The sequence below is a fragment of the Etheostoma cragini genome, chromosome 11 (genome assembly GCF_013103735.1).
Source record: "Etheostoma cragini isolate CJK2018 chromosome 11, CSU_Ecrag_1.0, whole genome shotgun sequence".
In the NCBI taxonomy this organism is placed as follows: domain Eukaryota; kingdom Metazoa; phylum Chordata; class Actinopteri; order Perciformes; family Percidae; genus Etheostoma; species Etheostoma cragini.
In genome coordinates, this window is record NC_048417.1 from 29,098,636 (window position 1) to 29,116,198 (window position 17,563).

A 17,563-nucleotide genomic window follows, 5' to 3' on the forward strand; every position below is an offset into this window, starting at 1 on the left:
CCCCCCCCCCCCCCCCGCAAACACACACACACACACACACACGCACACGCACACGCACACGCACACACACCCCTTCCTGGACTGATCCATCTCTCCCTCTGCTTCCTTTACTCCCTAGAGATACTTTCCCACAGCCCAGCGAGCCTCAAAGACATCAGACATCTTTTATCAAAAGCCTCATGCCCCGGGGCATGCAAGCAAGCACAAATCTTCAAATCAGTAAAGCAGATCCCTCGTCTCCTCCATTGAGCTTTTCAGTTCTTCTTTTCTTGTCTTTGTTTAGTCATTCTGTCAATGGCTATGTAAAATGACAAAATCTAACAGTATTTTGCTCTGGCCCTCTTGTCAGACTTGTCAAAATGCGTCACTCTGTGGGTTATGACCACCGGGGGGTATAGAGCGCTGCGGTGCGGTTGCTGCATTTGGTCTAAAGGGACCTTTAGGGAGAGGAGAGAGGGAGGTGTTTGTGTGCCGGTGAACTAGCCATAAGGTCATAGCTGTGAGCATAGCAGCGCAGAGTGTACATACAGTTTATCTGTAGGGAAATTCCTGCTACCCCTCCTCAGGGCCAAAGCCAAGTTCTTGTGTCTTGCTCGCTACCTGCTAGTTAAAGTGAAGGCAGTTAGCCACCGAGCTAAGGCTCACTTCCTTAAGGTGGGCTAGCTTGAAGGTGGACCAGCTATTCTTTGTCCATGTTTTTTCCTTAGTAATCTCTCCATCGCTGTAACCGAAAACCACCAAAACTTGGTTGCAAGTAATTGTGCGATGATGTCCCTGATATGCAACTGAGTGGTCATCTGTACCTAACACACTCCTATTTCCACTAGAGAAAATAAACCTGTCATTTCCTATTTGTTCCTCCCATTTCTCTGCAGTGACCCATGAACACCTGAAGGAGCGCACCCTGTTCAGCCTCCCCCCTCCACCGCCGGGCGCCAACCCCACAGAGTACTACCACCTGATGGCCAGTGCCAGCCAGCGGAGCCCGTACGGCGACCTGCTGATGCAGAGCAGTGCAGCCGCGGCAGCGGCGGCTGCGGCTGCAGCTCATCTACCAGATTACATCAGCCCCGTGGATGGTGAGGATCAGGCAGTGTGTGCTTTGTTGCCTTTTGACAGAAATACAACTTAAGATGTTTTACTACGTATTACTACAGATACACTAGCGCAGCAGCACATTTCCAGTTGAAGCTTATGAATCATATCTTATTCCAGTTACAAATTTAACTTCATCATTCTTTTCGAAAGCTTAGAAATCTGTGCACAGCCATTCTGCATCCAGGGAAGGCAGCATTTGAATGTGCCGGCCAGTAGCTATCTGTCTGTGAACCTGGTGGGGGGGGGGGGGGGGGGGGGGGGGGGGGGGGGTTATCACTGCTCAATAGTTACAGCTGATATGATTATATTACAAAGACAAACACATCTGGCTGTGACACTGTTCACACAAAAAGAGGTGGCAAATGTTTCTTTTTAACTGGCAAAGGGGATGGTCATCGCTCACTTTTATTGATAAACCCACTCCCCCTGAAGGTTTTATATCATCAAATACAGGGAGGAGGGCCAGAAGATTGAAGAGATCCGTTAGCCTTGGAGCTGAGCAAACGTGGGGATTTTATAAACCAGATCCAAAAGAGAATGGATTGCAACGCATACTGAATCACCAACATGACACTGTATGTCAGTGGGATGTTTTCATGTAAAAGTATTATTCATTATCTCTAATTAACTCCCAACACAGTAATACTAAAGCACATGCATGCCTTTCATCCCTGGGACAAGAGGAACTGCCAGATTTAACAGCCATCTTGCCCTTTGTTCTCAGCACCAAGCATGTTGATACCATCCTCTTATTCTTCCTCTAGAGGCTTTTTCACGCAAGAGTTCCCCACATCAAAGCCGTCGGAGAGTTTTGGACTTATATGTAGCATGGGGGCTAGTTGAGGGTTCAGGGTGCATAAACACTAAAAGCCCCAAGGCCAGGCGCTCGTTAAAACATTTGTTACTTTAGAGTCTCTCATTCTGATGGGGTTTCAGGTGTGTTTCTGCTGTTACTAGGGGCTACAAACAAATCCAGGATAACTATTAAAAGGGGCAGCATGAAGAGAACTTGGCTTTGTGAGGCCGAGGAGTGTTACCCTGACACCTTTGTGGCTGCTGTATGGGTCAGGCAGTCAAGGCAGAGATTAACCTCAGTGGGCTGCATGCGCTGTCCACTTAATGGCAGGGATGAGGCAGTTTAACACTGACACACACACACACACACACACACAGTGGCACACAAAAAAAACAACAGCCAGGCAAATGCTCAAAAACTCAAACACGTGTTTGCACACAAACTCACAGAGGCCGGCCTGTTCTTTCATGGCAGTAAGAAGCGCGGTCCTCTATCAAGATGACGGTCAGGCACCAGAACAGACGTTTGATTTCAGCAGCGAAACGCATTCCAAGAATCCTTCAGCCCTTATGAATGGGGAATAGAAAGAGCAGAGTGGAAAAAACTGTCCGTGAAAGTCAGCCTTTTCGATGCCTGATAATCAAATCCTCCCGTTGGCTCTGACGCCAGCCCTGCTCCAGGAGCACTCGCTCTCTCTTTCATCTCGTCCAACCAACCACCCACCCAGAAAAAGAAAACGGCCCCAGTGCTTTCACCGCTTCAGTGTCACGCTCGGCCAAGTCACTGCATGACACTAATGCAGGCATCTGCACGCACAGGTAGGAAAAGACAACAGAGAGAACCAAAGTGAATCAGATACGGGATAGTTTGGCTATTAATCTTTGAAACGACCTCAATCACTTAGTCAAACATGGCGGTGCTGAAAGGGACCACCTCTCCTCCCTCCTCCTCCAACCACCTCAGTGACCGCTGCCGTGCGGCCTCGCCGACACTTGTTTGGCGAGGCTGTTTGCCACATAGCCCCCCCCCTCCCCCCCGACCCAGTGTCCACACTTGCTGCCACCATCCCGGCAGCTTTTCTTTAGTGTTGGCCCATGCTAGGAGTGATGTGGTCGGTTTTAGGCCACACTGCCATTTTGGTGGTTCTTCCATTGCGGCCTCTAGAGACAGGGCCCATATTGACCAAGACGGCCAGCTAATGGTCATTGCGGGCAGCCTCGGCCTGAATCAAAGGCCTTATTTACTGCCAGAGCGTGGGAGGAGGAGTGGCGGCAGAGGTGGCAAATATGTGCTTCATGCTTTACCGTTAGTTTTGGAAGGCAGTGCAGATAAAACTCATATTAAAAATCAATTTATGCACTAATATTTAGCAGACCCACCGCAAAAACTGGGAGCCCTCAGTGAACCCATAGTATGGCTTCTCACCCGCCTCCCCCTCCTGCCCCTGTTTATCCTCTGGATAAGTGAATTGCGAGGCTGAACCAGGTAACACTGAGTGCTGCTGTGCAGAATTGTGCTGGTGGAAAAGCTGTGGACACATGCATCAGTGGGGAGGGGGCGATTTGACAGGGCTGCAGGTCTTACCGTTCCACTCATGCGTTCAAGGATTTACTGTTGGGCACGCCTTAAGTCAGACACTTAAACACAGGAATTTGTCTGTTATAAGAAAGAGACATTTAAAAGTCATGCCGGCCACACTGCAGACTTTGGGAAATCTTCCTTTCATGTACTCAGTAAAACACACAAAACCCACCCAGCAGAATGGTTGTTTGATTGCTCTTGTTTTCTTGTGTAAGATTCCCCCCCCAGACAGGACTGCTAGACCAAAGACCTCGCTGAAAATTTCTGCAGCTTCTGTAAGACGCTGTCACAACAAGTCATTAAATCTAGAATTCTTACCTTAAGTAAAACTGGCCAATAGTAGTTGTTGGTTTCATTTCCATTATTTCTTCAAATATGTTAAATAACACGTGGCATGATAGTTTTGAATTACACAAAATAAAGCTTGATTTCTTCTAAAATTCTTGTGTCAGATATTTTTCATAGGAAGTAGCACAAAGGCAGTTATGAGTACTTTGTGTTAATACGTCTGTGAACATCCAGGCTGTTCCCTTAGCAAGATGGCCTTCAGGTTATTGTTTCTTTGTTCCAAAAATGCCAACTTCAATGACATAATTTATCCTTTTGCTTCACCACTTCCACAATGGAACACATTACAGTAGAGGAATTGTGGTCCGGAGAATACATCATTTAATCATATAATGTTTAATGGCCTCTAATGCCTCTTCATACCAGTTGTGGCAAAGAAAACCACACTATAGGATTGAATATGAGAGAATTCTCAGACTGCATACACAAACACTTACTTATATGTGGCTTCATGAGCACATGGGTGGACGTTTGTGCATAAACACACATGCAAACACAACGCCGGCTTTGGGCTGGACACTGGGGGCTCATAGAGGATTCAGCGCGAGCCCCCTCGCTAATAAAATTCCCAGTGTTAGTATTAGTGAGATTTAGCAGGGAAAATAAACATTTTCCCTCTCCAACTGGCCCGTGGGGTGGTGAGGCTGGCTAAAGATGTGGAGCCCTGGGGTCCTGCTGGCACCAACTCAAGTTGTTGTGGTGGTTGGGAGGGGGGGATTTGCTGAGGCCTGGCTGAACCCAGTCGAGGTCAGGGGGATTATTTAGAAGCAAACTGTAGGACAGAGAGTATAGTTTCTACATCGACGACGTTTCATTAGCGATTGTGATTGGTTTAAAGAAATGTCAACAACCAGAGCATGTTTTTCTCCCATCCAGGAATGCTGTGTGGACTAACCAGACCCTAGACTAGGTTTCGTATTACATGCCGATGTTGCTAACTTGACCTCCAGAGACCTCTTAGATTCTTCCCCAGTGGTCTAGTGGTGTCTTCATAAGGGGGTTTACCGTGTTGGGGCTCCCTTGTTCCTCCCTTTGTACACACAAATGTGTCTGCAAAACGTTACGGCGCACGGCAGCTGATTTCACAAAATACCATGCAAGAATCGCTGCCAGGTATTTTTTGAAAGGTCCTTCCCTTTCCCAAACAGTTTCCAATGACGCCTTCTCTCAGATGACTCCATGACTTTAATTTCAAAGTAAACAATTCACATTTTTACACGCCAAACACAGTGGACTGACCCACACCTTGTCAGGAGAGCTTGGACCAGTGGTAACAATGGGCTGATAAACAAGATCTGAGTCTGCGGTAGCTGATGTGATGTAACCAGCTCGCTAACCTTACACCCATCACATCATCTTCCTCGGGGATAGTTTCTCCCTCTAGCTTGTGATTTTCCTCGGTGTCTCCGCTCTCGGGCAATGTAATCGTTTTGACATAGTAATGTGTGTGCACATTAGGCGGGTAGGCTGCTAGTCTCATTCAGTCCAGTGTACACCCCTGCTTGGACCTTATGGGTTATGGAATGAGAGAAATTCCATGTTTTAGGGAAGTGGCTATGTGGCCGTGTGCTCGGGGCCAGGATGACACTGAGAGCTAGCTGCTTCTGGGGATTAGCACAACCCTCCAATTAAAGTGTTTTCATTTTCCACAAAGCCATTTCAGTTAAAACTGCACAGACAAACGCTTAAAATAATCACACACACTTGCACACAAACATACACAGTCCTCACTCTCATCCATGTATTTTTTTTCTTTACTGTATCGATGTGCACTGGAGCGCCTGTAATTATGACTTTCTATATAAATCCAGATCCCTCAATTACAACCCGCCCATGATGCAGTCCCACACATAGACACGCACACTCATACACACAAACACACACACACACATGCCATATATTACCACATACTGCCGCGCCACCAAGGCCTGTGCAACATCTGTTTTCTCACTCGCTGCCGGAACCTGCTCACCCTTTCAATTATAAGTGCCACCTATAAAACACTCCTTTACCAAGTGGCGAGAGTTGTGTGTGCACGTTTGTGTGAAATCTGTTCCAGGTAAAATTAGGTTACACTATTGGAACATGACTGAGCTATACAAAACTAGCTTAGTTGCACCTTAGCTTTAGGAGAAACAACATTATTGACAGTGAAGCTTTTGTCGCCGGAGGCGTTAAGAATTCCTCCGAGGCTGATGTATGGATTGAGGGGGCGGTTTGAAGATGGAGGTAGAGGGCGGTGTTTTGGGCACAGTGCCCAGAAGGGTGAGGCAGGCGCCAGGCTAGCAGGCCACCAGGCTGTGAGGCCTGTTTCCTGCTTTATAAAAGGGAATATTAATACACTTATCTCCCATTAAATCTGTTGGCGAGACAGCAAGCTTGCCTCACTGCAAATACAGAAAGTCCCTGCAGCCACACGTCTATGCCATGCATAGCTTATCAGAATGATCTCCTCATTCATGACGATGCATGGATCGCCTGCCTCCTCCTCCCCTCCCACGTCCCTCCTTTACTCCATCCCTTTTTCTCTATGTAGTTAACCCTGTTTAAATCAATCTAAAATAAAAACCAGCTAGAGAAGTCACTTTTTTTCAAAGTTGAAATGTAATATAAGGCTTCTTTTCTTTGCTGTATGCCCATGATGACGTCATCATGTTACATCAAAACAGACCTTTATACTCTGCTCAGTATAATGTTATAAATATTGTATATATACTCATATCTCAAAAAGTAAAACATGTAAATACGAAAACATGAACTGTATTTCTTTCTATTTATTTAAATAGAATTTTAGCTTTGGTTGTACTGATTTGAGGGACATGAAACATTTGAAGATGCCCCAAAAAATGACATCCCAATATTTAAAACTACTAAACTGGAGAACTGTTTCTACTGCAGTGCAGCGAGTTAACCAGAGATGACACAGTCATTAATTTATTGGCCCGACTGTAAAGAGGCACATTCCTGAGGACCGTTAGGGGTTTTTCCAACTCTTTCATACATGACTCTATCATATACGTATACCACTCCTTCTTTTTTTTTGGGCCCCCCAACTACTGTTGTCTTCCGTGCTGGGGGCCTTTTAACTAAGTGCATATGCCTCTGCTTTACGACTTGCCACCTCCAAACATAATAGTTTTGGATCCTGGTTTATGGCTGGGGGTCTGGCGCGGTGATTATGGCGGTGCCTGGATTCATTTTGCTTGAGGGGTTTGTGAGTTCCACCAGCAAAGACTCGGGGATTGACTACATATTGACAGCAGTGAAGCTGATGTGTAGCAAATGTGTGCTTAGGTGAGTTGTGATGGGCCTATTAGGAGTTTCCTGCCTCTCGCGCCTCTGATGATGTCTGCTGTAAGATCTAATTACACAAGTGCACAAAGACACACATGCCAGTCCTGCTCTCCGTCCCCTCACACTGTGAAGCAGCACCTGTGGGTCCCATGTAAGTGTGGGAGTGGGAGCTAGCTACATGCCCAAGAAATGTAAAAGAAATAAATACACTCGAATGACGGGCTCTCAGTATGTATGGAAAAACCAATGCCTGGGAAATAGTTCATGGGAAAGTAGTCTCCCCCTTCATTTTCTTGTGTTCTTTTTCAATGTGGAAAAGAAAATAGTAATAATAATAACAGCCAGGTCTAGCGGAAGGTTGTGAACCCATCTTTGTGAGTCAGCCTTGTTCTTTTGTTAATGGTATTCGGAGATCAATTTGTTTAAATTGCCTCCATTTAACTTGCCCAAGTACAGCAGTCTGAAAGAGATTGCTATCACGGTAATTACTGAGAATGATTGGGGCAATGCATTATGCATAAGAGGATGTTAAATAGGGGAGCTGTGTGTGTGTGTGCGTGTGTGTGTGTGTGTGTGTGTGTGTTTGTGTGTCTGAGAGATGCAGCAGATAGAGTGTAGCTTAGCGTGACATTGACCTGGACTATAATGCTCAGGGCTGAATGTCCCTCCTAACGTGGTCCAGCGTAACTGCAGGTTTCTTTTGAGGGCAGGCAGAGGTTTAGTGGAGGTACGAGCTATTTACACATTAGTTCTCAAAGTTTTTAATATTGCATGTTAGACATCATAATCATTTTTTCTTCTTCTACTGTTTTGTGTCTGTGTCCAGTGTCACGTTTCTCCAGCCCACGGCTGACACCCCGACTGAGCAGGAAGAGGGCGCTGTCTATCTCCCCGCTGTCAGATGCCAGCATCGATCTGCAGACCATGATCCGCACCTCACCCAACTCTCTTGTGGCCTACATAAACAACTCCCGCTCCAGCTCGGCCGCCAGCAGCTCCTATGGACACCTGTCCGTTGGAGGGATCAGGTACTCAGACACTGCACAAGCACACATACAATATCAAGTAGGGAGTTGGTACCCTCCCCACCTGCTTAGGGTTCAGCACTGGCACCCCCCCACACTCTGACATCTCTCCATTTGTGCATGAATAGGTCCTAAGCATGTGTGTGTTTTCCAAGCCTGTGTGTAGTGATTTCTAACAGTGTAAAATTAAGTAAAATTAAATACAGATTTTTTTCAAAATTCCCAGATGGCTTTTGTATCCTACTGTATTCCAGTAATTTTGACTTTATTTCATATATCAGTTTAGAAATTTGTCTCCAGCACCCTCTGGCTGGCCGCCGGTTGGATTTACTAAATGTGAATCTTGAGCTGCACATTTTTCAGATCCTTAACGCGATTTGTTGAAGTAAAACCAGTGTCAAAATGCAGTTTTTATGTGTCCCATTTCCTTTTTTATACAATTGAACAGCCAATAGTTACAGGACACAAGAATAGATGGTATATGCTTTACAAATGTTGTCTTTTTCTACAAAAGTTCAATTTTTGTCCAAAAATAGTATTACCAACACATATTTCTTCACCAAAACCACTGGCATTGAGTTATACTCACGAACACCATCCTGCTGCTGTAAATACTCACTATTGGTCCAAATGTGTATAAATCCGCCGCCGAAAATAGTCCCCAACAAAAGCGCATTTACTCCTGTTTAAATAATGTCTCCTATAAACCACAGTGCCCAGCTGTTTTGGGACATTGCTCAGATTTAGAAAGCACTGAGAAGACGGACTTATGCTTTGTTGGTTTCAACAATGATGGAACTATCGAATAAGGCCAGACTCAACTACTACTACTACTCCCAACATCCCTTGGCAGTGAGGATGAGGCAAAAAAGGACACACAAATCAGTTGGAAATCATTGAAATAATTCTAGTGTGGGTTTAGAATTTGAATATTGGCCCTAAGTGTCCATTCCTTCTTTCCGTGACATATCTTCTTTCCTTTCCCCTCATGCTCAGCCCCTCGTTCAGCTTCCATCATCCCATCAACCCGGTGGCGTACCAGCAGCTGTTGTCCCAGCAGAGGAGTCTCAACGCCTTCGGCCACACACCTCCTCTCATTCAACCATCGGCGTCCTCCTTCTCTGCTCGCCAACACCCCCTCCCTGCTTCACCTATGTCCACCTCCCACAACAGCTCGAACTCTGAGGCGAACCAGGTATGAACGGGAGCATTCCTAATTTGGAATGTTACACTTTCTATAATCATGTTGCACACATTCAACGGCAGATACACTTTACAGATTCCATTGATATGCAGATGTAGTGTGTAGGATTGATTGATCCATCCATCCATCTTCACTGACTCAGATCATTTTTTTCTTACTTTCATGTAAGACATCTGGGACGGAGAGAGAGGGGTGGGGTATGACATGCAACAAAGGTCCCAAGGCCAATAATAAGCGTACCTAGGGCAGGCATTTTTAAAACGGAGATGTGGACAGTAGTCTTGGCGGTCTGGGATAACTTTGGCAGGGAAACAGTGAGACACAACAATGGAGAAAAAAATAGTATTAATTGTTGATGGACAAGACCCAAAATTGGGCCGTATTAAAGGTGAAAATTAGACTTTTTCTGCATTTAAAATCTCAAGCTCATAAAGCTTTAAATGTCTAATGTTTTAAACAAATAGTCCTTAACTCGGAACCAGGTTAGGCATGTTGGGCTTTGTACATGACTTACACTTGATGAGCACAATCTAATGATCAACATATCAATGCTTTTTCAGAATTGATGATAAAGGCTTGGTCTCCACATGTACCCTACTGTACGTTTACAAGTTGTCATGAATAAGTGTTTTCTGTGAGTTGTCTCAGTGCAGAAATATGCAGGAGGCCTCGCATGTGCCATCTGTCTTCCTTCCTACTGTCTCCTCGGTCTGTCTTTACCAGCCCAGCCTAATGTAATGTAAACGTCCCACTCCGTGAATCACGCCACCTCCCACTGCTATCAGCTGCCTCCTGCCGCTGTGTCAGCGCACTGTCTACTGAAACACTCCAACAGTATCCATGTATCTGTTTGCGTATACGCTCTCACACACACACACACAAACAAGACACACCCCCATGCACACACACTCTCAGCTTCTTTTCAGCAGTGATCAGAACCATATTTCCCTCTCGGTTTCCAGCCAACTGAATGAATCATTGAGGCCCCCAGACATCTCGAACTGCACTGTAGCGTCTGGGTGGGATTAGGAGACCCCCCCCCCCTCTAAAATTGAACGTCAAAACCCACACACACACAGACACACACACACACACAGTCATGTATCAGCTGCTATACATTTAAATCTTTCCTTTCTTTTGGTCTTCATTAGAGCTTTAACAGGCCTTGTTTGTCTTTGTCTTTCTCTCGTCTTAAAAAATCTGTTGGCAGATCAAAGCACCCCCCCAGCCCCCCGACGCTGACGCCTTCCCCCCTCAGAGGGCAATAACTCCTCTTCTTTCATATTTCCTTGTGGCTTTTGGCAATCGTAGAGCAGTCTAAACTGTTTAGTCTCGGCGGCGGGTCTAAGTCTGACTTATAGGCCGCGGGGCCTGGCACAACAAGGTCTCCACACAACTCTTTGCAGCCAACAGTCGAGCCAAAAACAATTGCGTGGTATCTCCTTGACTTCGTTATCTCTTTCCCCTTCGTCGCTCTGTGTGGTGACTGTGTGCAATGTGCGGGTTAATAAAGGGAATGGGGGGGTTAAAGTGTGAGCACTGCTGGATGGATGGGAGCGTAGGTACGTGTTAGGCTTTATGGAATGATTCATATGGTATGAATGAGCGGGTCGTTGGGTCAGTGGATGGGTGGTTGAATAAATGGAGACATTTTAAATTTGTTTCTGGTTTCCTAGAATTTATACGCATGAATGACAAAAGGAGCATGGTTAAAAACCATATTATTCGGCCTCCTTTTTGGCTTCAAGATGTCATATCCTCTGCAGGTAAAAAACTGTCTCTGTTCTCATCTGTCCTTCAGAATGCCAGTGGAGACCCCGCAGTCAGTAGCACAGTCAACCCGTTGATCACCAAGAGGTCAAAGGTTAAGACGGAAGCAGAGGGTTCGCTGCCCATCTCACCATCCTCTCATGTAAGACAATTAAAAGAAAACGGTGGAAATAAGTAAAGAATATGAAATCCTGAAGAAGAGAAAAGACAAAAGGCTAACTTAGATGGGAGGTTTTTCTACTTGCACTGCACATTTCAGACCATTACTTTCCTTTTTCTTTCATAATTTACTTTTTGGATCTGCAGTGACCTTTAAAAATCCTAAATAACTGCATGGGTTGTTTTTTGTGTGCTCTGGCTATCTCTATCAAAGGTTCAGCTTCTTACAGTGGACAAATAGTCCCTGCTTTACCTGCAGTAACACATGTGCCTCCTATTGATTATAGGTAGCGAATAAAAATGCACCTTTAATCAATGACGAGAGGTGTGTCGCGCATTGTGATCAAGCAACTCATTAGGAATAAGAAACAGATAAGATAAGAGAAATGCAAAGCAGTCCAGACCATATTGACGACAGATTCAGATAAAAGATGTACAGTAGTCTGTGTGTGCATGTTTTTACTCTAGTCATTTATACACTTGAATGGATACACATGTACAGTACTGTTTGTTAGCCCCCTTTCTGACAAAGTGCTGTCCCCTTTCTCCAGGACCACTGTGGGGGAGTCTTGGACCTGAGTGAGGATTTGGATAAAGACGAGTGCAAACAGGAACCCGAGGCCATATATGAGACCAACTGCCACTGGGAGGGCTGCAGCAAGGAGTATGACACCCAGGACCAACTGGTTCATGTGAGTGACAGGCGTGCTATCCTAATGCTGCTATTGAGACTTATTGAAAGACAGCAAGTATTACTCTATTACAGCCCCGAGACTAGACTGGAAATCCCACTGGGAAATAGAGCTGCAAAGATTATACCAAGGACTCCTTTAGTGAAGGAGAGACCGAGCAGGGACCCCCTAGTACACATATATATATATTGAATTAAAATGAAGTTGCATATTTAACTGGGCCTACAAACACTTGGATGGTGGCCTAAAGCCTAAAGCCATTATTTAAATAATTGTTGTTTTAATGTTAGATATACATGTGTCACAGTGAATCCTCAGGATGAACTGGATCAGCGGATGTTTACCTTAGTGACGACCTTGCCTACAGGCTAGTTAGCCTATCAGTGGGCTTTTATTGTTCCATAAATAGGCTGAATTGCATTTGCTTATATATTACAAGTTAAACTTTCAAAAAAGTAACAATAATTAGGGGTCCCGGACCCCCTGTTGAAGGTCTCTGGATTAATCGATTAGTTGTTAACAATTGTATTAATCGACAACTATTTTTATAATTGATTAATCGGTTTGACTCATATATGTAAAAAGAGTTAAATGTTAATACGTTCTAGTTTCTTCTCTCCTCTGTGACAGTAAACTGAATATCTTTGAGTTGTGGACAGAACGAGACATTTGAGGACATCGTCTTGGGCTTTGGGGAATACTGATCCACATTTTTCACCACTTTCTGATGTTTTAGAGACTAGTAAACTGATCCATTCATCGTGAAAATACTCGACAGATTAGAGCAAAGCAAAAAAATAAGCGTTCGTTTTTAGCGTACATGCGTTTCCTTGGCTGTGAGGAAATAAATTCCAAACCATGCCATCAGAAAGGCTGCATTTTGTTGTGTAAAAAAGGGAAAAGTTCAAAGAAGTCTTCTGCTGCTCATTAAATGGCTGCTGATGCTGTCCCGTAACTGATCCTTTCCTGGTGGGTTGACACTCGCAACCCTAATGAGACTGCCTGCTCTCGCCAAACTCAGGCCCAAGTCCGGCAGCTGTGCCCCTTGTCCCACCCCTAAACCCCTCAGCCCCATGACCCCTAACCCCTAACCCCCCAAAGCCCAGAGGGCCGGCCATAAATCCATCGTCATGCCAGAAGCTCTGGAGTTGTGGAAACCCATGCTCCCCCATTTCCAGGCCAACTTCTCTTTTTGCTTTCTACTTTCTGGCTGTCAGTCATCCCGGAGCAGTGGTAGGAAGAGCATGTGTCAGGTCCACGGAACCACAGACCAGGGGACTTGGTGGTAGATGGGCTGCTACGAGTCATGGCCAGAGTTACCTTTCAGAGCTGTCGCCCCAACTCCAGATCCCTAGCCACGAACTCTGTGACAGCTCGCCAGGATTAATGAGGAGGCTAGAACTTTGCCACTGTTCATCATATTCTCCCACCCCCCCCCCGGCCTGCCACATGCCGCCTAGCAAGAGCGTGGGTCTGACCGAGGTTTGTTCCTATAAGAAGTTTTTTCCTCACCACTGTCGCACTAAATGCTTGCTCTTGGGGGAATTAGTGGAATTATTGGGACTTTATAAATTAAAGAGTGTGGTCTAGACCTACTCTTTCTGTAAAGTGTCTCTATGGACTCTAGAGACTATAAACAAAATTGAATTGAATAGCAAAGGATCGGTGGGACTAGTGTTGGGTGTGAATAGACAATGTGAGGGCCAGCACACTTCTTAAATCCTCGCTGGACCATGGTTGTTTTTTTAAAGACCTTTGCTTAATGTCGTGTTTATAAAAAACAACATAAGAAACCAATGATTGGTTGTAATAGTCCCCTTTTTCTGCAAAGAATCCTGACAGCATGTCCCTCAGCCCAGACCCGCTTCAACACAAGGTTATTATTAGCAGAAAAAAACACCCACCTGTGAGTTTTTCTGGCTTCTGCTGGACCAAAGTAATCCTGCTTCAAGAGCCCCAAAAAGGATGGATTTACACATGTATGTAAGTCATTCCTCCCCCTTCCCCCAAAATAGATCTCAGCAGCATGGTCAACCACTGAGCTATTAGCGGGGGGAGAAGTGGCCACATAATTGGAGCGTTGTTGGCCTCGATGTCCTCCGGAAATGAAGTGGTTCCTCTGGGTGTGTGGAGTTGCGTGTGGTGCACAGGATAAGAGTTTTTAAGTATGTCTGTCCAGAAACATTGTGTGTGTGTGTGTGTGTGTGTGTGTGTGTGTGTGTGTGTGTGTGTGTGTTTGTGTGTGTGTGTGTGTGTATGTGTGTGTGTGTGTGTTTGAATGCACACAGTACGTGTGTGTTTTTCTGCAACGTAATTTATTTGCGTTTTATAAAACGTGATGTGTCTGAGTGACTCATCCAAAGCACTAGGGCTTAACGATGTGCTTCTGTCCCGATTCGATGTCGGGGGCCCGGGGAGCTCAGCTGGAAGAGTGGTCGCCCACGTATAGAGGTTTACTCCTTGACACAGCAGGCCCAGGTTTGACTCCGACCTGCAGCCCATTGCTGCATGTTATTCCCCCCCCCCCTTGTCCCCTTTCATTTCAGCTGTCCTATCAATAAAGGCCCAAAATGTCCCAAAAATTATCTTTAAAAAACATAAATACATGCGTGTCGATTTGATTTGTATCACGAGGTTCATTTAGTGCGATTCTTAGAAGTATTGTGATTCTTTTATTTCTTTTAATAAAAAGCAAAATGCACATCTAAGGACATCATGAGACATTTCTAAAGATCTAATTGCTTTCTAAAATGAATGCACATCACATTTATTTCATTCGAATAGAAGTTACATAACATGTCTTTACAGCTTTCCGTCTGTGTTGCTGGAAGTGGACATGAAGGCAGTACTGTGTAAACTATACCACTACTTATGATATTTAGGTATATGATTGATGCATTTTTTCCTCGGTTCTAGGGAAAAGAATTGATTTTAAAAATCGGCGGAAGAAGTCCCTGAATACATGAATCGATCTCCCCCACCCACCCAATGACTGCCTCCTTCTACAGCAGTCCAAAATCTTTAAACATGGGGAATTCCTACAAAGTGAAATTCGTGGAATTACGCTAAGATGATACTTTTCATTGTAGACCTTTAAAAAACAATTAGGTCTGACACTACACTAGTTAATACAAGATGTAATCTTAAGCTTTGAACAGGAAACTTGGTCTCGTCCCTCACTGACTTCCTGATCCATCAAACGTCCGGAGAGTGGGAGATAAATATACGAGTCGGTCACCAAATCCTCTTCCTGCTCACTTTTACTGCGAGCTGAGGAAGTTCCTCTTCCTTGGGAAACACACAGAGAGCCGGAGAAAAGACAAAACAAGCTTTTTTAGTTTTTGTTTCCTGTTGACAGATGCATAATAACTGTCAGCCATAATGGATGGCACCGTCACTCACAATGTGTGTGTGTGTGTGTGTGTGCGCGCGCTTGCCCGTGCACACACGCATGGTCCCTTCTGTCTGTCTTCTGGTGGGAAAAAGACAAGAATTTGCTGACTGGTTTTTAGTAATACGGACACACACAGATGCTCACACACACACACACACACACACACACACACACACACACACAGTGTCTAGTTTTGACCTTTATCTCAGCATACAGTCCCCTCCAAAAGTATTGGAAAGGCAAATTCCTTTATTTTTGTTGACAAAACACAAATAAATATGAGACAATAGTTCAGAAATGTAGCTTTCATTTCCTGGTATTTACATCCAGATGGCTTAAACAAGGCAACAACAGGTCCCCCTTTGTATTAGACCACAGGAGTTTAAGGCGAGCAAAAGTAATGGAAAAATAATCTTAAAGCAAACCCCATTATGTGCGAGGAAATTTTACTGTTCCCTGGTGAATTCATTCTGCTGCTACCATCATCAGTGACATCATTAAATATCTCCTTTGCAAATTCCAATCTGGCCTTGCGATTCTTACTGCTGAGGAGTGGTTTGCCTCTTGTGGTGTGGCGTCTATATTTCTGCTGTCGGAGTGTTCTTCCAACAGGGGATTGTGATCCCTTCACCCCTGCACTGTGGAGGTCGTTGGTGATGTCACTTACTGATGTTTTGGGGGTTTCTTCACAGCTGTCACACTAATTCTGTCAGCTACTGTTGTTTTCCTTGGCCGACCTGCTCGCCGTCTGTTGCTCAGTAGTTTCTTTCTTTTTCAGGACATTCCAATGTGTTGCTTGCTATGACCGATGTTTGTCTAATGGCTCTGGTTGATTTCCTTCTTTTCTCAGTTAGAAAATGGCTTGCTTTTCTCCGGGATGATTTACCTAAATGAAACTGTCTCCTCAGCACATCAACAACGACCACATCCACGGTGAAAAGAAGGAGTTTGTGTGTCGCTGGGAGGAGTGTTCACGGGAGCAGAAGCCCTTCAAGGCTCAGTACATGCTGGTGGTCCACATGAGGCGCCACACAGGGGAGAAGCCGCATAAATGCACGGTAAGAAGCCTGAACCCCTGTAAAACACTGGGGTGAACTGGGGGAACTTAGCGGGTTATTTGGGCCAACAACTAGTTAACTGTCTGACTGGGCACAGGATCATCTGACTAATTGACTGACTCGCTCACTGATTGGCTACTGACTGTAAAGGCATACTCCAGCAATTTATTATTGCCTTTCCTTGAAATTTGGATTCCTTTTGAGATGTTTAAGAAGACTCTTCAAAATCAAAGCAGCAGAGGCTAAAATAGCCTGACTTTTAGTCAAAAGTACTGGATCTTACGTTTCCCATAATGCAAGCGTTTTTAGTTATAACCTGGCTAAACAAAATGTCCATGTCTTTCAAACCCTACGTCCTCCCCCTAGTAGAAATGCAGGCTTTTGGTTAGGCATTTTGCATCGGGGTGATGCACTCTGAGAGAGCAGAAAAAACCTGCTTTGCATTTCTTTAAACCAATCACAATCTACCGGATATAGCAATGGTGCCTCTGGAAAATAGTCTCGGGAAGGAACGTCTCTGGAATGTTTCATTGGAACAGTTGGTGCGGGGTCGTTAAGAACATGAGGTACGCAGAATAGTCTGAAAAAATAGCACCTGTGCATTTGGGGTTCACTGACTGGTGGAACTAGAACTCAGCCATACAGTCTCTACCAAACAACCCTTCCCTTTTCCTCAAATACATAAAATGCTCTTGTCATGTCGTTTATGCTTAGAACCAGTAATATTTTCCATGTTAAAAATCATGACGGTTTTAAGGCAAGATGCATTAAAACAGATGACTTGTGAAGGAGAGATGGAGAATGTGTAATGTGTAATTAAAATCTGCAGACAAGTAGGGGTCCTTGGGTCCTTATTAAGACCAGGCTGTAAATGCTGGGCACTACTCCCACGTGCATATTCCCATAACACTCCCCTGCAGTCTCGTCTTTCAACAGAGAATCTTCTGACTTTTATATCCAATGAGCTCGTCTCGTTTGATTCTCTTTTAATTTCAAAGCAAATTCCGTTCACATTGACTGAAGGAATACCAAATTATAGTTTGTGCAGTACAAGTGAGCACAAAGGCTAAACACAGACTTCTCTTTTCTCAACAAAGCACTCCAGCCGGAGAGCTCTACCACACCTCACACTCAGTTTAGATAT

At 44.8% G+C, this 17,563-nt stretch overlaps 1 protein-coding gene across 1 annotated transcript in view; it reads left to right on the top strand.

Moving 5' to 3' along the window:
* gli2a (GLI family zinc finger 2a) overlaps window positions 1–17,563 on the top strand; it is an 89,472-nt gene that overhangs the window by 63,568 nt on the left and 8,341 nt on the right. Inside the window, exons 5-10 of the mRNA XM_034885609.1 lie at window positions 876–1,079; window positions 7,944–8,145; window positions 9,139–9,337; window positions 11,148–11,258; window positions 11,827–11,967; window positions 16,270–16,419. Of these exons, the coding sequence (XP_034741500.1) occupies window positions 876–1,079; window positions 7,944–8,145; window positions 9,139–9,337; window positions 11,148–11,258; window positions 11,827–11,967; window positions 16,270–16,419 (1,007 nt within the window). The remainder of the gene's footprint in view (window positions 1–875; window positions 1,080–7,943; window positions 8,146–9,138; window positions 9,338–11,147; window positions 11,259–11,826; window positions 11,968–16,269; window positions 16,420–17,563) is intronic.